Source organism: Canis lupus, chromosome 16, assembly GCF_048164855.1.
Source record: "Canis lupus baileyi chromosome 16, mCanLup2.hap1, whole genome shotgun sequence".
NCBI lineage: Eukaryota > Metazoa > Chordata > Mammalia > Carnivora > Canidae > Canis > Canis lupus.
Genome location: NC_132853.1, coordinates 26990443 through 27013882, shown reverse-complemented (window position 1 = coordinate 27013882; position 23440 = coordinate 26990443). Strand labels below are relative to the sequence as shown.

General features: G+C 36.6%; 1 protein-coding gene across 3 annotated transcripts in view; it reads left to right on the top strand.

Annotated features, from left to right (window-relative positions):
• The window catches only part of CLTC (clathrin heavy chain), a 66547-nt gene that overhangs the window by 5794 nt on the left and 37313 nt on the right, over nt 1-23440 (top strand). For 2 of the 3 annotated variants that reach the window (XM_072779701.1, XM_072779699.1), the window contains exons 2-4: nt 18686-18893; nt 21682-21950; nt 22510-22671. In XM_072779701.1, coding sequence (XP_072635802.1) covers nt 18686-18893; nt 21682-21950; nt 22510-22671 — 639 coding nt within the window. The remainder of the gene's footprint in view (nt 1-18685; nt 18894-21681; nt 21951-22509; nt 22672-23440) is intronic. The other variant, XM_072779702.1, reaches the window with a different exon arrangement.

Below are 23440 nucleotides of genomic sequence, written 5' to 3'. Positions count from 1 at the left end.
AAATAAATAAAATCTTTTTTTTTTTTTAAAAAAAGATGATAGTGTTAAAGTGAATGTTCTCATTTAGATGGGAAATGAGTTCATAACTGATATTTCAATTTTTTTTTTTTTTTTTAATTTATGATAGTCACACAGAGAGAGAGGCAGAGACACAGGCAGAGGGAGAAGCAGGCTCCATGCACCGGGAGCCCGACGTGGGATTCGATCCCGGGTCTCCAGGATCGCGCCCTGGGCCAAAGGCAGGCGCTAAACCACTGCGCCACCCAGGGATCCCGATATTTCAATCTTTTATATTAGAATGAGGTTATTTTTCTAAACTTATTTACATATATACCATGCTAAAGCTACTTTACAAAGTCAGCTTGTAAGTCATAGCAAAGTTTATGGCTCTTGATGTTTTCCCCCCTTTCTTGGCCAAATGCCTGTGGCTAATGCCCTTAACCTGAAGGGATGGCAGGATGCTTGGATCTGAATACATTATACATAACCCATCTGTCAGTTTTGGATTTTATGTCTCCTTTTTTTTGTGTTATGAGAGACATAATTTATTTTGTCCTAACTTAAAGGGAATAACTATTCATCAAATCTTAATTGTCCTGACATCCATAATATCAAAATTAATTGACCACTATAGATTTTTGAATACCTACTGTGTGTCAAGAAGGCAGGTAAATATTTTATGTTTATGATCTCATAATTAGCAAGAAAATCCCGTCAGGTAGGTAGGGTTAGCCTTATTTTGCACATGAGGAAACTGAAGTTCATAGCAGTTAAGTTGTAGAGTTACATAGTTGGTGAGTGGGTGGTCAGGCTTTATTACTTGGTCTTTTTGCATTGTGGCACATTGCCTCATTTGGTGAATGATTGTATAATTTGAACTGCAAAATATAGTACAATTTGTTTGCATCTGTGCTGTGGTGTTCTTTGATGTACACATTTTACCAGTGATTTGTTTTTAGGTCAGTAGGGTTTTTTAAAATATTTATTTATTCATGAGAGACACAGAAAGTGAGAGGTAGAGAGACAGGCAGAGGGAGAAGCAGGCTCCATGCAAGGAGCCTGAAGTGGGACTTGATCCCGGGTCTCCAGGATCACGCCCTGGACCAAAAGCAGGCCCTCAACCCCTGAGCCACCCAGGCGTCCTGGTCAGCAGTTTTTATATTAACAGAAGAGTAGGGGCCACTTAACCAACATTTGATTTTCTGTGCTTTAAATGGTTAGATGATTTCTTTTTTCTTTTTTTTTTTTTTAAGGTTTTATTTATTTATTCACGAGAGACAGAGAGAGAGAGAGGCAGAGGGACAAATAGGCTCCATGCAGGAAGCCTGACGTGGGACTCGATCCTGGGTTTCCAGGACTTGGACTGGACTGGACTGAAGGCGGCGCTAAGCCGCTAAGCCACCGGGGCTGCCCTGATGATGTTTTTTTTTTTTTTTTTTTTAATTTTTATTTATTTATGATAGTCACACAGAGAGAGAGAGAGAGAGAGGCAGAGACACAGGCAGAGGGAGAAGCAGGCTCCATGCACCGGGAGCCGGACGTGGGACTCCGATCCTGGGTCTCCAGGATCGCGCCCTGGGCCAAAGGCAGGCACTAAACCGCTGCGCCACCCAGGGATCCCTGATGATGTTTTCTTTATTCAAGTTCCTACTAGAAAATTGTGCAGAATGATTGGGATCAGGTTAACTTGTAACGAGATTATCTTTATTCCTCTCATAAAGCTGAAATTCTCAAATGTGTCTATGGTGTTTATCTTAATGAAAAAAGTGAATGTGTTCCAGTCTGAAGCCACTTCAGAAAACAGGAAACTGCTACTTTATTATTCACGATTTTGTATTTATACTGATACAAAACTTGAATAGGAAAACATGGTGCTGGAGTTGGGGGCAGGGTAGAAAGTGGAAGTTGAACATGTTTGCTTAGTGTGAATAGCATAACCATAGAGGGAAAAATGGTTACAAACTTGTAGGGTTGTGCTTTGGAGGTAGAACTACCCAGTAATATTAGTACTTCCTGTTCTGAATCATTGGGTAAATAGGGACTTTTTTAAATGTTCTGAAGTAAAGCTGATTTTAAAGCTTATTTCTGAAAGAACAGGGATTGAGTACATTGAAACCATTTTTGCCACATTAAGAAATTTTAGCTGTGTGCTATTGTAGAAAATGTCTCAGCTATTTAAGCTCTTTTTATTCTTTTTCAACTTCCTCATTTATTAAGTTAAAATAATACTTTTTGAAAAAAAAATAATACTTTTTGGCCATTGAGAAGTTAGACTGTGGTGTGTTTTTTGTGTTTATGTAGTAAGACTTGGCTTATATAGACACTCAAATGTTAGTTTTTTGCCCTATGCTAGAGAGGAGTCTCCCTTTATCTAGTAAAGTGGAACATACATGCCAAGCTAAAGGAAAATACCAGCTATGTGGTTTTTGAAGCCAAAAACTTATTCTTTCATTTTCTTCATGCAGTCCATTTCTTGAGTAGGAAAGGGAAGAACCCTAATTAGTGATACATGCTGGGGTTCCTAGAGATTGCAGTTTCTGATGACCTTGATCTATATCTATATAGGTAATTTTGTTTGTTTTAACAAAACAAACTTATTTTAAAGTTTTAGAGGACAGAGGCTGAAATGAATCCTGGAGGAGAAAATAGGGTGTTGGCAAGGGTTTATTATTTGTGGAGGCTCTAGAGCAGAATCCATTTGACTGAGAATCAGAGTAGAATCAGAAAATGGGATTTGGGTTGAGAGTTGCTTTCATCTGTTTCTGACTAGCTGAGAAAGAGGACTTAAAAACCACCATTGTGGACACAGTGAAGCCAGAGACTATCTGTGTATGTTCGGTTTGGCAAACAGCTGACTTTGGATCACTTCTTATTTGAGGATGAATAATTAGAGGGGAAAAAACCCGTAGGGAGAGCATGGCTTAAAAAATTCATGTCTTTCCCCATTCTGCAATACTATATATTCCTCCCCTTTGAACTGTGCAGATCTAAGGTAGTTTTCTTTTTTTACCAGAAAATATTCTTCAAGAAAGTGTTTCCATATATATATATTCTTTAAAATGTGTTTCTCCTTTTTTTTTTTTTTTTTTTTTTTTAATTTATGATAGTCACACACACACACAGAGAGAGAGAGAGAGGGGCAGAGGCAGAGGGAGAAGCAGGCTCCATGCACCGGGAGCCCGATGTGGGATTCGATCCCTGGTCTCCAGGATCAAAGGCAGGAGCTAAACCACTGCGCCACCCAGGGATCCCTCGTTTGTTTTTTTTTTTTTTTTTTTTTTTTTTTTAAGATTTTATTTGTTAGAGAATGAGCAGGGGAAGGGCAGAGGGAGAGGGACAAGCAGACTCCCTGCTGAGCAGGGAGCCTGACTCAGGACTCCACCCCAGGACTCTGAGATCCTGACCTGAGCTGAAGTCAGATGCTTAACCAACTGAGCCACTGAGGTGTCCCAAGAGTTTCCTTATATTATTATTATTATTTTTTAAAGATTTTATTTATTTATTCATGAGAGACACAGAGAGGCAGAGACCTAGGCAGAAGGAGAAACAGGCTCCTCACAGGGAGCCTGATGTAGGACTCCATCCCAGGATCCGGGATCAGGCCCTGAGCCAAAGGCAGATGCTCAACCGCTGAGCCACCCAGGCATCCCGTTTCCTTATATTAAAAGCCTTACTAAGTCTCCACTTTTTTTTTTTTTTTTAATGTAACTTCTCCATGCTTTCCCTATTTCCTTTGCTTTATTTTTCTCCAGGACCCTCATCTCAATTTAACATGTTTCACTTTTTTTTTTTTTTTTTTTTTTTTTATTCATGAGAGGCACAGAGAGAGAGAGAGGCAGAGACACAGGCAGAGGGAGAAGCAAGCTCCATGCAGGGAGCCCGATGTGGGACTCGATTCCGGGTCTCCAGGATCAGGCCCTGGGCTGAAAGCGGCGCTAAACTGCTGAGCCACCCAGGCTGCCCAAATCTCCACTTTTATTGAGTCCTCTCACAGTTACTTCTGTTTTGAATACTACGATACTGTTCATTGAAAGCTATTTTAGGCTTGAAATTATCTGGATTGATAAGAGGTAAATGTAACATCTAATATGTTTTCTGGCCTCACAACTACAACTGCTGGATGTAGCAAAGAAACATTTTAAACATCCCTCAAGAGGCATCTTGGTGGCTCAGTTGATTAAACATCTGCCTTCAACTCACGTCATGATCCCACAGTCCTGGGATTGAGCCCCACATCAAGCTTACTCCTTGGTGGGGAGCCTGTTTCTCCCTCTTCCTCTGCCACTCCCCTTGCTTGTGCGCTTGCTCTCTTGCACTCTCTCTCCCTCTCCCTCTCTCTCTCTCTCTGTCAAATAAGTAAAATCTTAAAAAAAAATCCCAAGACCCAATCCATCAGGGATATATTTCTGGGGACATAATCTAAGAACAAGTGAAAAAAAAACCAGCTCTTTTAATATGCAAATGGAAATTTTAAACATATTCTAATATTTCCATGATTGTTCCATAATAGATTTTTTTATAAAGCACTTCAGTGGAATGGAGATGACTTTCCAGTGTTAATGAAAACACTGATGTAAAAAAGTGCATATGAAGAGTTAAAGTGGTTTCTGAAATGTAAAGAGTAGAAAAACATTTTCAAGTAAATTATAATTTTATTTATTTTTAAGTATGCTATATTCCCAAAGTGGGGCTTGAACTCACAACCCTGAAATTAAGAGTCATGTACTCTTACTGACTGAGCCTGCTAGGTGCCCCTGTAAATTATAATTTTAAATATATTTGTAAACTGAGTCAAATGACTACATGAGCTATGTGTTAAGCATATCTAATCCCTATATTAACAGGACCAAAGTTCTTTTAAAATTGAGATGAAGTTCATATAACTTAAAAGTAACCATTTTAAAGTGAACAATTTAATGGTATTCAGTACATTCACAGTGTTTTGCAACCATTATCTGTATCTAGTTCCAAAATATTTTCATTGCCCCAAGAGGAAACCCCAAATTCATTAAGCTATATCTCATTGCCACCCCCACTCCCATGTCCTGCAACCACTAACACACTTAACGTCTTTATGGATTTACCCTTCAATAAAATCTTAAAATATGTGACCTTTTTTGTCTTTTACTAAGCATAATGTTTGAGGTTCATCCATGTTGCAGTACGTATCCGTACTTCATTCCCTAATGGCTCAATAATGCTCCATTGAATAGATATACTACATTTTATTTGTCCTTTCCTTAGTTGATGGACATTTGGATTCTTTCCACTTGTTGGCTATTACAAATGAATGGTGCTGCTATGAACATTAAAGTTTTTGTTTGAATACCTGTTTTCAAGTTCTTTTGGATATATACCTAGGAGTGGAATTGCCAGGTCATATGGTTTAGAACTGTGTGTTAAATTTTTGAGGGATTGTCCCACTGTTTTTCATAGTAGCTGCATCATTTTACATCCTCCCCAGCAATGTATATGAGAATTCCGGTTTTTCCACATTCTAATATTGGTCAAAAGCTTTTTTGAGTATCCAGGGAATCGTTTACTTGCCAAAATGAATACCCTATTTGGGCACATATGATATTCTTAGTTCTGTCTGTTCTCTCCCAGGTTTGTAACTCTGTCTTCCCTTAAATTGTATGTCCTGCTTCAGATTGTATTTCCATTTCTTAGACATTGTGTATACCCCTGCATATATCTGGGCCAAGCATGCATCCTTGTAACCTCAAGGCACCCTTATAATTATTGTGTGCAGCTTATGCACTGAGTAGAGAAGGCCATAGTGCTTTTACTGTAGAATTCTGTATATTAGTGTAGTGTCTGGCCTACAGTAGCTGCTTATTAATTGTTTATGTGATTATTGGAAAAATACTATAGAACAAGGAAGAGATCTAAGGAAATAAGTTTTTTTTCTACTGTAGCTAGAAGAAAACTTCAGAAAATTGTTGGCATCATCTGTGGCATATTTAAAAACTTGATATAATATGAATAGAAAGGCCTATGGAGCTAAAAGCCTGCAGTAATAAAATATATACAGAAACAGTTGATCCTGGATACAGGAACAGAATTGCCCCTGTGGAAATCAGCAAGGTGGAAGATTAACTTGAATTTTTTGAAAATTCTGTATTTAGAAATCACAATTAAAACAGGAGTTGTGACAGACTAAGTTACAAATCTAAGAACTATAGAAGCCAAAATAATTGGAATGAAAGCTTTTTCAGATAGTGGAAGAAAATTTAACAGATACAAAGTAAGAAACAGGATTTTTAAATTAATTAATTAATTATTGGAGTTCAATTTGCCAACATATAGCATATAACCCAGTGCTCATCCCCCTCAGTGCCCATCACCCAGTCACCCCAACCCCCTGCCCACCTCCCTTTCCACTATCCCTTGTTTGAGCAACAGGATTTAAAGAGTTCAAGGTTTGAGACAGGCCTGGGGAAGTTTAGTCCCATGAACTCAATTAAAAAAAAAAAATCTGCAAGCATCAAAAGCTTACCGTTTCCCTGACCAAAAAGCTAAAAGGTAGTCTTAAGTGTTAATTCTGAATGTCAGACAGTGAAGCGGTATTTATAGGGTTTGGGGATGGAAAGTTTTTTCCACTTTTTAGAAGATATGAGCTACAAATTGTACACTCAAAACCCTCTGAACCTAAAATCTGTTATTTTCCCTATAGGTTGTTATCTTAGTAGTAATGAGAAATTTGTAACTTAATACAAAGGTAAAGAAAGACGATTTCACACAAAATTTATACTTCAATAGTAGGTTATAAAATATTGATGTTAAATTGCCACATAATAGATACTCAATGGGTATCAGAAAATAAATCCTGGTCATTTAGTCATTTTAATGTTTCAGACTCCCTGAATTTGTTAATGTTAAATGATATTAAAAAAGATTGTAACTTTTTTTTCCCCAAAGATTTTATTTATTTATTTATTCATGAGAGACAACAGAGAGGCAGAGAAACAGGCAGATGGAGAAGCAGGCTGCCTACAGGGAGCCTGATATGGGACTTGATCCCAGGACACTGGAATCACATGACCTGAGCCAGAGCCAGATGCTCAACTACTGAGCTACCCAGGTGCCCCACTTATAACTCTTCTTGCTGAGTGTTATTCACTGTTGAACTTGGAATTTTTGGCATTTAGGTTCACAAGAAAATATTTCAGTGACTCAAATGTAAAAAAAAAAAAAAAAAAAAATGGTTTCAGTCTTGTAACTTATATCACCTACATGCTGATCATGCTTTAAATGATTGCTCCAACTAGAAAAATGAGCAATAATTGTATAATGTCTAATTTCCTAGCAGGTCTATTGGTATAGGGTAGAAAAAGACATGAATATGTGCAGCAGTAACGGAGTTGACCGGAATCACTGGGCTCCCACTTAAAAATAATTTTGGGAAGTTAGGTCATAGAATGAAGTTTCCTTGGAACCTTTACAGTTTTAATAGTAAGGAAACTGACCAGATGTTGTAGTTATCTATACCAGGAAACCAAGCCTTTGGTGTCTGCCTAGGGACATTTTAATCATCTTTTGAAGTTTTTTTTTTTTTTTTCTTTTGAAGTTTAATGTTAAGTCAGCACTAGGTATTTATTATAATCTTGAACCCTCATAGTAGCCTCATTTCTAGTTCTTTGAAAAGAACGTTTGGACGTACTATGACCTACCAACCCCATACCTGCCCCATACACACCTATCATCAGTGATGGCTTTGGTGGCATTCTTGTTTTGTACAGCTGAATGGCATGCAGAAAAGGGTGGAACCTTGGAGAGTCTGCAACATATAGGGCATAAAAATTTCCCTATATTCCCTTGCAGCTTGATCAAAATTGATGTGTGATATTCCATGTAATTATTGGATTGTTTTTTAATAATGAGTCAAATTTGAAGTTTTTTAATTTTCCAGTCGGTAATTGACTATAAGTAGGAAAAATTCTCTTTGAGTTTCCTGATAATTTCTCAAAGCTAATAGTCTTACAGTCCTTCTTGAATGTAGTACTTAATTTTGGAGCAAGTGACCAGGGTCCAGTTCTTAAGAGACAGTGATTTCCTCAAAGGCTAAGATGGAGTAGAAACCAAAGGGTCAGCAAGAGTTAAAGGCATTTTTACTTGCTTGAAATGTGTGGAGCACACAAAACAATGGCCAGTATCCTGTTGATGGAAGAACTAAAGGAATCCTGCATTCTCAGCATTTTTCTTCATTTCCTGTAGAAGACAGCAACTGCAGCTTTTATGTGACATTCTGCTGGTTTCATGGCTAATTTCAAGGGCTCCATGAAGTGGCTACTATCAGCATTTTTTGTCACTGTGATTGATATTAATAAAGGCTGAGAATGTTTAGGGACTTTAAAAGGAAATTATGCTGAGTGAAATACTTGGGATAGGAAGTTAACCAAATCTTTAGGCACTTAACTTCAAAATAACTGCATCAAGTGATGCCCAAATATCAGCAGGTCTCTCTCAAATTGTTTACTTCTTAATAGGCGTTACCACTACAGAGCTAAGTCTTTATCAAGATACCAGATTCAACTACAGAAAAGGTATCTGAAATAGGACTGTATACATAGAGCACTTACAAAATAGTCTCATCTGAAACGTAGTAGCTCATATATACTTCCTTTACATTCTAACTATTCAGATGAAAGGAGGAAGGATCTGGAAAGTGTAAAGCCAAGCACTAATTGTGAAACATAAGTTCTTAGTAATACTGTCATAAACACAAGTTTTAAGGTATTTTGATTTTCAGCTGATAAATGAGTTTCTGTTCTGAGTTTACTACTCATTCATTAGGAAGCTGTCTGTCTCCCTGAGCATGCTTATAAAGAAGGCTGTTTGCAGTGAATGTTCCTATTTGATCAAATGTAACAACTGCTTCTTGAAATTAGTAGGCTTAAAGCAAGACTAATATTTCTTTAATTGTATAATGTTTGTAGGCACACACAGTTGTGATTTATTGCTGAGAATGGAGATTGTGCTAACAGTCTCCTTTTCAGTCCAAGAATTGGGCTTGAAAAGTAGCATGGTTTTACTTTGTTGTACTGCCCTTTTTAATAAATGTATACTATTGGGTTACATATATCCATAGTCCATCTGGTCCCTTTAACAATATTTTCTAGGAAAAAAACAAAACAAAAATTTTCTAGGTTGATCACTAATATATTCTCGTAAGATGCTGACTCACCATTGCTGGGTTCCTCATTCCTTGTTATATGGAGGTTTTCCTAAGCTGTCTTTAGTACCATGTGTTTTGAACAAATTGGCACACCCTAGGTTTGACAATGTCATGGTGTCAGGGTCCCTGAGGTAGATAACTATAAAATGACAGAAATTCATAAAACACGGAGTGCTTACGTGCTAACTCGCTTTAACCTTTCATGTAGCACCTAGGCATGCTGTGCTCACCCTTGAGCAAGCATGGACACTTTCTCTTTTCTATTTACCACACATACAATCAAATCAAGTCTAGTTTCAAAACCAAGCTTTTAAAGTGTTAAAAACTGATGAGTCTTTAACTTAGATTTCTTAATCTAGTATTTTTGAAATTGTTTTTTTCCATATTTCTTTGATTTTTCAGTATGATCTCTTTCACACTTAGGGTTTTTTTTTTTTTTCTTTCTTTCTTTCTTTCTTTTTTTAATGATAGAGAGAGAGAGAGAGAGAGAGAGAGAGAGAGAGAGGCAGAGACACAGGCAGAGGGAGAAGCAGGCTCCACGCACCGGGAGCCCGACGGTGGGACTCGATCCCGGGTCTCCAGGATCGTGCCCTGGGCCAAAGGCAGGCGCCAAACTGCTGCGCCACCCAGGGATCCCCCACACTTAGGTTTTTTAAATTAGGGTTTCATCATAGAGATGTGTACTCTTTCTCCAAAAGCTTTATCATATTGAGAAATTGACACAGTGGTAGTTTACCAAGCATAGAGATGGCTTCTCTTTTTTCGTGTTCTCTGAAGAAAGTGCATCTTATTATATCTGCACATTCTTAGTCTTTTATAATGTTGGGCCTTTGCTATTTGAAAGCTTAGTGATTTCTTTTTTTAAAGATATTTATTTTTTATTAATGAGAGAGAGGCAGAGAGAGAGAAGCAGGCTCCATGCAGGGAGCCCAACACGGGACTCGATCCCGGGTCTCCAGGATCACGCCCTGGGCTGAAGGCAGGCGCCAAACCACTGAGCCACCCAGGCGGCCCAAGCTTAGTGATTTCGTTAGGGGAAAGAGGCACCCAGATTGAGGAGTTTTTCTTGGGTTCTGACTTCTGCTAGTATTGAACTTTGCAGATTTTTTCTCCAAGCCTCCTATAGCTATCTGGACTCTGAAACTTGAAAATTTTACTTTTCCCTGCTTCTCCCATTTTGTTTGAAATTCTTGTGTAACGTTACCAACTGTCTTTCATATTTTGCTGGAGTTTAATGTTAAGTAAGTTTTCATTTTCTCCTTATTAGACTTCCAAGAAAACGTCTGAAAACCGTGCTCTTCCTTAGACTGTGGTGATGGAAATATATATTTTGTGCTTTCTAATACAGTAGTCACATGTGACTGTTGAGTACTTGAAATGTAACTAGTGTGACTGACAAACTGGATATTAAATTTTATTTAGTTAAAATTGAATAGCTGAGCAGCTTGGGTGGCGCAGTGGTTTAGCACCACCTTCAGCCCAGGGCGTGATCCTGGGGTCCCAGGATCGAGTCCCATTTCGGGCTCCCTGCATGGGGCCTGCTTCTCCCTCTGCCTATGTCTCTGCCTCTCTCATGAATAAATAAATAAATAAATAAATAAATAAATAAATAAATAAATAATCTTAAAAAAAATAAAATTGAATAGCTGCATATGAACAGTGGCTACTATCTTGGACAGTATAAGTGCAGCAAACCTCTTAGTTCTGATTGGACAGACATCTGGTGTACAACGCCTTTACAGAACAGCATAACTCTTACACTTGAATTACATCACTCTTTGGTTTGATTATCATCTTTACCTTTTGAAAGATGTATTGTTCCTTCCTGCCCCATAGGTAAATTGCCTAATAAAAATCTATTCCTTATAATTTAATTTTTGGGATGCCTGGGTGGTCTTTGGCTCAGGGCATGATCCTGGAGTCCTGGGATCGAGTCCCACATCGGGCTCCCTGCATGGAGCCTGCTCCTCTCTCTGCCTGTGTCTCTGCCTCTCACTCTCTCTGTCTCTCATGAATAAATAAATAAAATCTTAAAAAAAAAAAAGGACTGGCTTTTATACAATTTAATTTTCAATTTCTCTAACCTTATAAGAGAATATAATTCCTTTTTAAAAACTTTAAAAAATAAATTTGCAAGCTTTCCTATAAGACTGGGGAGAGCTATATCCCAGTCACTTAGATTTTTTATTTTTTGCAATATTTGCTTTTGTTTTAAACATTTTAAAGAAATTCAAGCTGTCATGCCATTTCATTTCTAAATAAAATGCTCCAGCATGCATCTTTAGAAAATAAAGAAATACTTCTTATAATTATGAAATTATAGCTGCCTAATACTTAATAATCCTTTAATATCTTAAAAAATAGTCCATATTCAAATTTCTGATTGTCCCCAAATATTATTTGGTTTGTTTAAATCCATATTCAGGCAAGATCTACATGTTGCTTTCAGTTATGTCTCTTAAGTTTCTTTTAAACATTTTTCTTTTTACAGAGTTTCAAATTTACAGAAAAGTTAAAGAATTCCCATATACATTCTTTTTTTTTTTCCTTAATAATTTTTTTTCTTAATTTTTTTATTCGTGAGAGGCACAGAGAGAGAAGCAGAGACACACACAGGCAGAGGGAGAAGCAGGCTTCTTGCAGGGAGCATGATATGGGGCTCAGTCCTGGGACCTGGGAACCTGGATGATGGCCTGAGCCACCCAGGCACCCTTCCCATATACATTTTTTTTTATTCTTTTAAGATTTTATTTATTTATGAGAGAGACGGGGGGTGGGGTGGGAGGCGGGGCAGAGACGTAGACAGGGGGAGGAAAAGCAGGTTTCCATGCAGGGAGCCCGATGCTAGACTTGATCCAGGGACTCTGGGATCACGCCCTGAGCCAAAGGCAAACACTCAACCACTGAGCAACCCAAGCATCCCTCCCATATACATTCTTAACCAAGATTCAGCAGTTCGTCACTTTTTTTTTTTTTTTTTTTTACTAGATTTATCCTCTTTGTCTCCATACATACATTTTGTACTGAACTGTTTGAAGGTAATTTGCAGACATAATACCTCTTTATCACAAGTATACTGTGGGGTATATTTATTGAGAATAATAAAATGGTCTTACATAAGCCACTACAGTTAAAAGGGAAGAAACTGGCTGATAGAATCTTGTTATCTAATCTCAGGCCTTATTTACATTTCATCAGTTGTTTCAGTAACATCTTTTATATCAAAAGTCCAGGAACAAGAGTTGCTTTGTGTTGTTCTGTCTCCAAGGTTTTTTTTTTAAAAGCTATAACTCTATATTTTAAGACTCAGATATGTTTGAAAAATGCAGGTCATTTGGGGGGCTTGAGACTTGATCCCAGGACTCTGAGATCATGACCTAAGCCAGAGTCCGATGCTTATCCAACTGAGCCACCCAGGTGCCCCTCTCTTCCCTTTTGTAGTAAGAAGTATCTTGGGAAGACTATGTAAATATGTATGTGACCACATATGTAATAACCACACTACAGTTACCAAAGGGAGGAAATTTCATCTGTTAATTTTAGTACAGGTTGATGAATCTTTCCTGAATCAATTATTGTAATACTTGCAAAAGAGTGACTTTTTAAAAATTCCATTGGTCTTTCACCATTTTAAAGTTTGCTTTCTTTAAGGAACAGCTTTTCATTTTTTGTTACTTAAATTTTTATTTATATTAGTGTGAACTCCTGATTTTAAAAACCTCTTTTAATCTGTAATTGTCCTGAAAAGTAATTGACTGTATACATATAGCAAAAGGAAATGCTATCACTCTATATAAGATGATTCTCACCTCTGTAATATTAGTTAGGCATATTGAAGAGCAAAGATGGAAGAGGCTTGGATAAGTTGACCTGGAATTATGTAGGTATGTGCTGACTGGGAACCTCTGGTTTTGGAAAGGTATAGTATAGGTGTGTACCTTAAACTTTTCTGTATGTTGAAAGAAATTCTATGCTTGCTTTACATTTTACCGTCTTTTTTTTTTTTTTAGTCTTGAGCTCTTTAGGGCAAAGAGAATTTTTTGATGATACTGACCTTATGCCATCTGTTTGCATTAGGTTTCCCAGCTTGCTCTCTCAGCACAGGTGTTAGAGGAATATTTGCCAAGTTTGTTTGAAAGCCTTAGCAATGTTCATGGTGCACCTAAAGAAAAGAATTAAAATAGGGTTACTTAGTATGAAAATGTTATGTGATTTTGAAGATTCTGGTCTATCTAACTTTAGTCAGTCAAATTAAAGAACAGAATTGAAAGATTTTAAGTATAATTTCCTTTTTTTTTTTTTTTTTAAGACATTTCAGTGTCTGAGTAAGTTAAGCAGCCAGAGACCATTACTCTGTTATCAGCAGTCAAAAGATATTCACGCCCAGGGTTGCGAACAACCCAGACAGCTGAATTAAACAGATAGTAAAATGCAAATACAAAAAAAAAGCTAATTTTGAACTGGCCTTATATACTAATGTGTTGTGTGTTCCAATAGCATCTGTCAAGCCTTTACTACGTGTCAGAAATTGTTCTAAGTGCTTTACATTAAACCCTCACAATTCTGGGGTAGATCCTGACATTTCAGATGTTTCAGAAGAGGAAACAGATAACTGATTTCCCCAGATCATTTATGTGGCAAAACTGGGGCTAAACCCAGACATATTTTTCTTATGAAGAATCCACAGAACCAACTAAATTTGGATAGCACTTGTACTTCATAATCAAAGTTATATATTTTTATAGTAATTGTCTACTTGAATGAACAACCTGTGTTCTCTAGATAATGCAGAATCTGAAATACCGCGTCACACTACAAAAACTGAGAATGTAGTGGTTTTTTTCCCCCCCGGCATGTTTTTTTTTTTTTTTTTTTTAAGATTTTATTTATATATGAGAGAGAGAGAGAGAGAGGCAGAGACATAGGCAGAGAGAGAGGCAGAGACATAGGCAGGGAGAGAAGCAGGCTCCATGCAGAGAGCCTGATGTGGTACTCATTCCCGGGACTCCAGGATCACACCCTCGGCCGAAGGCGGCGCTAAGGCGCCGCTAAACCGCTGAGCCACCCAGGGATCCCTCCCCCAGGCATGTTACTTGAAATTGGGATGTGGAGGAGAGGAAAAGGAAAAAGAAACACTTTTTTTTTTTTTTTTTTTAAGATTTTACTTATTAGAGAGAGAAAGCACGAGTAGAGAAAGCATGAGTAGGGGCAGAGGCAGAGGGAGAAGTGGAGCAGGGAGCCTGATGCAGGGCTCAATTCCAGAACCCCAATATCATGACCCAAGCCAGAGGCAGACTTTTAACCAACTGAACCACCCAGGCACCCATTTTTTATTATTTCTAACCTGTAACTCCAGGACTCCCCAGAGTTTTGGGCTAGCTGATTAACAGTAAATTTATTAAGCTTTTTGGAAATTAAACTGGGCTTAAATGTCAAGTCCTATAGTAGTACCATTTAAGGACCAGGACCCAAAATGTAGTATGGAAATCAAAATAATTGCAACATTCGAGTTTTTTTTTTTTTTCTTTTTCTCAAAAGGGAGCAGTTGATAATTCATATGGCTTCGTGTATATACCATTAGTGGGTTTTTTTTTTTTTTTTTGGGAGGATGCAAATCTATACTTTCATATACATAGGCTGTCCCTAAAATGGAAAAGTATCTCTAATTGCTGGGGAGAAAAGTATTACTGGAAACATAGGTGGGTGACTTTTCATAGTATACCTTTTGTACTGTTTGAGTACTTTGCCATACATGTAATAACAATTCAAAAAAATACATAACCCCTTTTCTTGGACCTACGTTTATTGATTCCATATTCTTTTGAATTTTTAATCAAAAGTTAGAAGATTTTTGAAGTTAAAAAAAATTTTACTAGAAATTTCCAAGTATATAGCAAAACAATATCCCCAGCTTCAGTAGTAGCAATATTTTGCCAAATGAAACTATAAAAAATGTAGCCAGAATTTGAATATTATTGTGTATTCTCTGAAAATAGCTGCAAGTTTGAAGACTCATATATCCTCTGAATTTATTAATGGGTTTTGCACAGCTTCTTTGGTTGGTAGCTCATATACCATCACACGTTTACAAATAACTAAGAATTTTTTATGGGTAGTTTGTGCTGTTTGAAAATAAAACCTTTTTAAAGACATTGTTGCATTAAAATTTTTTTTATCTGTACAGATATTAGTAGACATAGTTCCCTAGTATAACCCTTTTATATGATGATCTATTTTATTAAGGATGTACCTAAGCCAAATTGCTATTAATGATGGTGTCTTGTCCTGTTACTTTGTTTTGGGATGTTTCACTTTTAAATATGTTATAGGAAAATATGGGAAGAATTGGTGAGTGTTCTGAGCACTTTCACTGAAAAGTATCACTAGTAAGGAAAAAAATCTCACTGACCTTACTTGAAGTCATCAAATGTAACTTTCTGTTAACTGATAGGAATATGTCTCTTAAAGTTCTGTCACTTATCCTAACAACTGGGAGAGGCTTTTTATTTAGGAAGGAGCAATTTCCTGGATAGTAGTGTAAATGGGCATCACTTCAGTATGCTTTTTTAAATGTTTAAGCATAAAAAAAAATAAAACATTTAAGCATGTGGAATTGGTGAGAGCTTGACATTTGCCTCTTGTTTAATTTTGTTTTGTAAATAGAATACGTATGTCTATTTCACATGGAGTATTTTGAATAGCACTAGTACATTCATGGTAGAGAAGATAAAAAATATATATGCATAGCTTTCTTGGTAGAATGTGTAATGAAGAATGAGAAAAGAATGTATGATTATGTAGATTGCAAGGAGCACAAGAACCCCATCCATTTGTAACCAAGTCTGTTTTTTCTGCAAATAGCCCTGAGGCCTAAGGTCCGTGCTGTTGACAGCATGCTTTTCTGATTGCATTTATTTGAAGGGACTTTACTATTTTCTTCATCTACTATCTTTCCTAATAGTTTTCTTTTCTTATAGTTGTCTTGCACCTGACTCTGAGGAATAATTTGGGATTCAGTTAGTTGCTATTTGACTAACACTATTAAATTTTTACTCTTTCTCAACATTGTAGAATTTAAGCTGTGAGAATTGAAATTCAGAATTGTCCTATGTGCATGTTTGGTGTAGTGACTTAGAAACATAGAATTCTTTTTTTTTATTTTTTTATTTTTTTTACAGAATAGTTAAGATAATGTGTTGCTTTTACACATAGAGTTCTAGGGAGTCATTGGAATTTTTTCTCCACAATTATTAGAAAGGTAGCTATGGATTAAATTTACAAAAGTTTGAGGATCATCCACTCAGAAAAATAGATGTGTATAATAAACCTCTGACACTGGGGATCCCTGGGTGGCTCAGCGGTTTAGCGCCTGCCTTTGGCCCAGGGCGCGATCCTGGAGTCCTGGGATCGAGTCCCACGTCGGGCTCTCGGCATGGAGCCTGCTTCTCCCTCTGCCTGTGTCTCTGCCTCTCTCTCTCTCTCTCTCTCTCTCATAAATAAATAAATAAATCTTTTAAAATAAATAAATAAACAAACAAACCTCTGAAACTAGATGGACAATTTGGTTCATTGAGGTCCCCAGAAGCCCACCCACAGACCCTTTATATGCAGTTGGAGTCCTCTTTTGTTTATCTTCCTTCATTAGTTCATAGGAATAAATGAAAATTAACTTTTAAATTTTTTTTTTTTTAATGGAGACTCTTATTTATTTATTCACAAGAGACACCGATATAGGCAGAGGGAGAAGCAGGCTTCAGGCAGGGAGCCTGACATGGGACTCGATCTTGGGTCTTCAGGATCAGGCCCTGGGCTGAAGGTGGCGTTAAACCACTGAGCCACTGAGCCACCCAGGGTCCCTAATTTTTAAAGTTTTATTGTAACCAAATTTATTATAAATGATATCCCAGCTTGTATACTTGCTTTGCATTGCAGCATATACTTGAGTTTGTAAAGCTAATCTATTTTATTACCATGTTTGTATTAATAGTTAAACAGTTGCTTGACTCCTTGCCCTGGTATTCAGTAACTAAGTTACTGTAACTACACATAACTGGTTGTGCTTGCAGTCATTGAGGTATAAGAGGAAAATTAAAGTGCAGTCTTTTTATGTTGTATTTTATTCAGATCCTGGCCTGATTATAATTAAGTCCTATTAGCAGAATTTGACAGAAAGAATTTAGATAAAATACAATGAACTTTACAGAGCCAGTCCATAAGAGAGTAGTGAATGGTGGTTTCTGGGGAAGGAATTTGGATATCTAGGGGACTTGGGCAGAAGGAAGACTTATTTTTTTTTTATTGTTGTGTTTTTCCTGTGCTTTTTCATTTTTGTTTGTGTTTTGTTCCATGTGAACTTATAATCCATTAGAGAAAAGAAAAATATTGGCCAAGGCTAATAAAACCTTCAAGTAACTTTTTAGTGGGACTGTTAGTAGCTGTTACACTACATTTAGTCACCCAGAATGTTGATGACCCACTCTGGTAGAGACCTTCTTTTAGCAAGTGCCTTTTGATCTTACACACTTAACTGGTTTTCAAGGATCTACTATCTTTAGATCCTCTGTATTTCTTTAGCAAACACTTCAATATCTTCTGAGTATTCAAAGCAAATCTGATTCCATTATTTTCCTTGTTAAAACCCTTAAGTAGCTTCCTTTTGCTTATTGAAGACATTCGGGATTCTTATGGGATACATTTAGCTCATCATTCTGGCCCTTGATTGTCTTTAAAACCTTAATTCTTTACTCTGCAAGCCTTTCATAGTCTGTAACTTCCCGTGTTACAGAAGTACTTGCATTTCCCTGAGCAGACTACCCTTTCACATCTCTGGGCGCTAGTATTTGTTCTTCCTTCTGTTGAGTATTCTCCTGTCTGTCTCCCTTGAACACATTCCCTTAGCTGTGGGCCTTTTTTTTGACAAGCTCCCTCTTACATTTCTTTGTTTTGGCTTTTTTTTTTTCCCCCAAAGCATTGCTAATTGTTACTTGTCTGTCTGCTTTTGTTAGTATGAATTCCTTTAGATAAGAACTCTGAAATTTTAAATATCTTTTTATGGTGAACTTAATTTTCAGATTCCTACAGTCCAGTGCATGTGAACAAGTGACTGCTAAATATTAAAGGGGGTAAGGGAAGACAGATCTTAAACAAAGAAACATTGATGACCTCAAATCCCCTGATCACAAAGACTAGCTCTTAGGTGTAGCACTTTCCTTTGCTCTTTTATGTATTTGTTCCATCTCTTAGTTTTAACTCTGGAGTTATACATCTCTAATTAGAACTACAAGGTTATAACAAAATAATTGAATGCCATATTTGTTAGGAGAACAAACAGTCCATCATTTGGCTATCCAAGTGCCTTATTTGAATGGATGTATTGGAGTTGGCACTGTTGACGTTAAAGCATTAATGGTTAAATGAAGATTTGTAATGATGACAATACACGAATATATCAAGTCTTTCTGATTCACTTTGTAACATGATTTATTATGTTTTTGTTTTTCCCCCCAGCTCCAGAACCTGGGTATAAACCCAGCAAACATTGGCTTCAGTACCCTAACTATGGAGTCAGACAAATTCATCTGCATTAGAGAGAAAGTAGGAGAGCAGGCCCAGGTGGTAATCATTGATATGAATGACCCAAGTAATCCAATTCGAAGACCAATTTCAGCAGACAGCGCCATCATGAATCCAGCTAGCAAAGTAATTGCATTGAAAGGTATAAAAGATTGTGGGGATTTGTTTCTTTCTTTTTATCTTCCTATGCATAATTTATTCAAATACAGTTGATTAGGATTTACTTTTCTTAGTATATTGATTAAATTTGGTTAAGTCTGCAAAGTTAAAGCTATTACTAAATTTGATTTTAACTACTTTCATGACTTGGCATGTTTCTGTGAAATGTTTTATTTTCTACTCAGCAAAGACTATTTGGAAAAAATTTAAGTTTTAGATTGAATGAATTTAAATTTTATACCTCCAGTGTAATAAGATCATGCTAGAAATATAACTCCATATGCAGAAGATAAGAAATTAGGGATTCATATTCTGGAATAAAATGCTTTAATAGCACTGAAACATTGCAGAATTTTGTTATGAAGATAAACTTAACCATTTATGCCGTTCCTTTTTTATACTTCAGGTGTGTGTTTCTGTTAGATTATCAAGTTCTACAAATGTCTTGAATTGGGTGCTTGGCTGGCTCAGGCAGTAGAGCATGAGAGCATGACTCTTGATTTCAGGGTCATGAGTTCAAGCCCCACGTTGTTGGGTGTGGAGCCTACTTGTAAAAAACATGTATTAAATTAACACTGATTGTTAGAAGTGTGTATATACATGGATGGATATTAAAGCTTTGGAATCAAGGGTGTTAGACTTTATTCAGACTGACTTTTTGGTTCTCACAGTAGGGAATGCATAACCTACCAGTCTAAGCAGTTCAATGAAACTCCTACTGTCTGGGAGCCTATTTTAATATTTTTCCTTTGAAGTATACAGTGAGGATATAATTGCTCCTTTAAAACAAAAGTTTGTGAGAAGACTAAATGATAAGCTGGCTGACTGTAAAAGAGGCATTTAATTGTCTATGTTTTGCTTTGTTGTTTCTTTTCTTGGTAGTAAGAGGAGTTCAGATTCCTAGTAATTTCTTCATAGATTTGTGGATGAGTAGTCAAAGGCGCTGAGGGTTTTAAACAGATTTTTTTTCTTCAAATGATTTAAACTTTGTGTTTAGTAGTGATACTGGTTGGATATTAAATGCAGGGTTGGAGGCAAGCATATTCAAATAACTGTGTCACCTTTACATATCCAAGATAGAGTTGTTGATCTCATCTTAAGGAAAGATGGTCCAGCTTTCACCTAGGACCACACGTTTTATGGCAGCAAGCTTCTTGCTTCTATTAAACAATACATATATTATACTTGAAAGTATTAGCTCCCTTCAGCCTCCTTAAAGAATTTAAATTCAACTGCTTAGCAGCTCTTACACCTCTCTATTAAGAGGCCATCGTTTTAATTTTCTCACAATTCTTTTCTATTTTTAATGTTATTGTTATCTTATCACATTTCTTAATGCTTTCTTATGTGTGCAGATGGTGAGTTATCTCAAATTAGATTGTATCAGTTATTGTCCTGTTATATAAAAAGAATAAATTGAAAAGATTATCAGAGCATTGTAATAATAGCATTCTAGATTTATGCCTATATGTCTATATTAGAGTTAAGCTGTCATCCTGCCCTTGCCCTCCTTTCCAAATCACCCTACATACGTATACTCCAACCCTTTTTGTGTGAAAATAAATAAAAGCCTATTAACTAGAGGCTGGGAAAGGCAGCAAAGGAAATTAAGACATTCCCAAATACTGCTTCCCTCTGAAGACAATTGTAAACCCTTTGCTTCTTTTTATAAACAGGACTATAACTCTAACAATTGTTCAAGTCTGGTTGTGGTTTACATATTGTGTGGGATGGGAATAGCATTCTTTGTTTTATGGAAGAAATATTTTACACATATGGTAAGAAGGGTAATGGTACAAAGCTGTTTGTTTTGTGTCCCATCCTGCCCCCCCCCCACCCCTGCCCACTATCTTTATAAGTTTTGTTTTTCAAGAGCCAGATTCTCTGTGGCTCAGGAATAGAGTTTTCCTTAGTGTCGAAGGACTAATCTGTATTAGTCTAGTGACAGCTGTGGGCTTTGACCTCTATTAATATAGACCAAATCACTTTTCAGACTGATGATTTTCAAATTACAAGTATAAGCCTTTGCATCTGACTTGGTAAACTCTTAACACTCAAGGCAAATTTCATCCTTCTTTTACTGTTTGCTGTCTTATTTGGATGAAGCCCAAACTTTGTTCATATCTCTAGTATATTAACAGCATCTGAAACTGTTCTCCTTTGTCTCCTTTTTTCGCCAGCACCTCTACCTTTCCCTTTGTATCTTAAACCAGTGAAATGTAGCATGCATTTCTTCTCTTATGTGCTTAATACAAGGCAGAGTTGAAGTAGATCCTCCTCCAAAAAGGCAGTTTCCACAAGATTTGGTGGATGGGGAATGACTGCCTTTTAAAAAGTAGATGTTTCCCCATGTGCTTGTATCAGATTTGTTTTGTTCTGTATTACCTACAACTAATTTAGTTCGTGCATAAAGTAAACATTCTAATTATAAGCATGAAGGCTACAACCTTGTTTTCCATCACTATTAAGTCTTTAGATTCATTTTTAGTTGGGATTTAGAATTCTATAGAAATGATACTATTTAAAATGTCTTTAGTAGAGGTATTACAGTTTTTGCTTCAGCTGTAGATATAGATTTTTGGCTTAGTCTCAGCTATCTCTTCAAAGGTTGCTGCTCTATCAGTATGACTTCTGTAGTTGGTTATTAGTCTCCTGATAGAACCATTTTGTTTTGAAGTTACAGATCTTGTTACAGAGATAGTCTAGCTAGATAAAAATTTATCCTGAACTTTGCTTTCTTTATGATTCATAATTCTTAATTTTGTTTTTAGCTGGGAAAACTCTTCAGATATTTAACATTGAAATGAAAAGTAAAATGAAAGCCCATACCATGACTGATGATGTCACCTTCTGGAAATGGATCTCTTTGAATACGGTTGCTCTTGTTACGGATAATGCAGTTTATCACTGGAGTATGGAAGGAGAATCTCAGCCAGTGAAAATGTTTGATCGCCATTCTAGCCTCGCAGGGTGCCAGATTATCAACTATCGTACAGATGCAAAGCAAAAGTGGTTACTTCTGACTGGCATATCTGCACAGGTAATGTTTTTTTTATAGTTTTTCTTTTTTAAGAAATAAAGATTGTTAGCTTAATGGCTTTATACTGACATACATTCTCAAAGTACTCTTACCAAGTGAGATTTTTTTTCAAGATAGTGTAAAGAGATGGTTGTATTTGAGGCACACTTTAAATATTCATATTAAGCTTTAATAAGATAATGTTGGGGCCAAATTTTAAATTAAGAGGTATTAAATCTAGGGATGCCTGAGTGGCTCAGTGGTTGAGCGTCTGCCTCCGGCTCCAGGCGTGATCTCGGGATCTGGGATAAAGTCCCATATCAGGTTTCTTGCAGGGAGCCTGCTTCTCCCTCTGCCTATGTCTCTGCCTCTCTCTCTCTGTGTCTCTCATGAATAAATAAAGTATTTTAAGAAGTTAAAAAAAAAAAGTATTAAATTTATATTGAGAGACTAAATTTACAAAGAATTCTAAATCCTGCCAAAGGTGATATGAAGCATTTTAATTATTTTACTGGTTAATGAATCTGGGAGTTATTGATTCATTGGGTCCCCAAAATTTATTCTCTTTGATCCTTTGTAGCAAAATCGTGTGGTGGGAGCTATGCAGTTATATTCTGTAGATAGGAAAGTGTCTCAGCCCATTGAAGGACATGCGGCTAGCTTTGCCCAGTTTAAGATGGAAGGAAATGCAGAAGAATCAACGTTATTTTGTTTTGCAGTACGGGGTCAAGCTGGAGGGAAGGTAAGTCTTGGCTTTGGAAATTATTATGTACTGAGAACTTGTCTTTGTTTCTTTACTAATTAGTCCTCTGATTTCAAAATAGTCTTCTCCTTTCATTGTTAATTTGTTTTTAATATTCAGATTTGTGGTGACTTAGTTTGTTTAAATTTTGCTTCTAGTGCTACGTACCTAAAATAAATAATGTTTTCTTATGATACGTGTTTAAAATGAATAATGTTCTTTAACAACTTTTTTACATCACCTGTTTATGATTAACACTTTATTTTGATTGCCTTAACCAAAGGCCTTAATCTGATGGTTTTCAGCTTTACTGTGTATGAGAATCATTAGGGTTGCTACAGTGTACATTTGTTTGCCTTATATCTAGAGAGTCTGACTCAGTAAGTGGAGCCAATAATATATTTTAAATGCTCCAGGTGACTAGATTGATGTGGACCACAATTTGAATAATATGGTCTTAAGTCGGCTTCTCAACCCTGACTATACATTGGAACCACCTGGACAAATTGAAGTACTTATATGTTGGGGTTCTTAATTACAATAGTTACAATTAAAATAATTACAAAATGCAAGGCCTGGTTGATTAGAATATAAAAAGTTTAGCAAAAAGATAATAGGTAGTTTATAATTAGCTAGGAAGGTTAAAGACTAAGGTTGGATAAAAAATGAAGAGGAATAAAGGAGAATGGGCAGCAGCCACGTTCCTAGCAAAAGACCTGACACAGAACTCTGAGGATTCAGGTGCTACTATGATTTTATTGCTGGATGC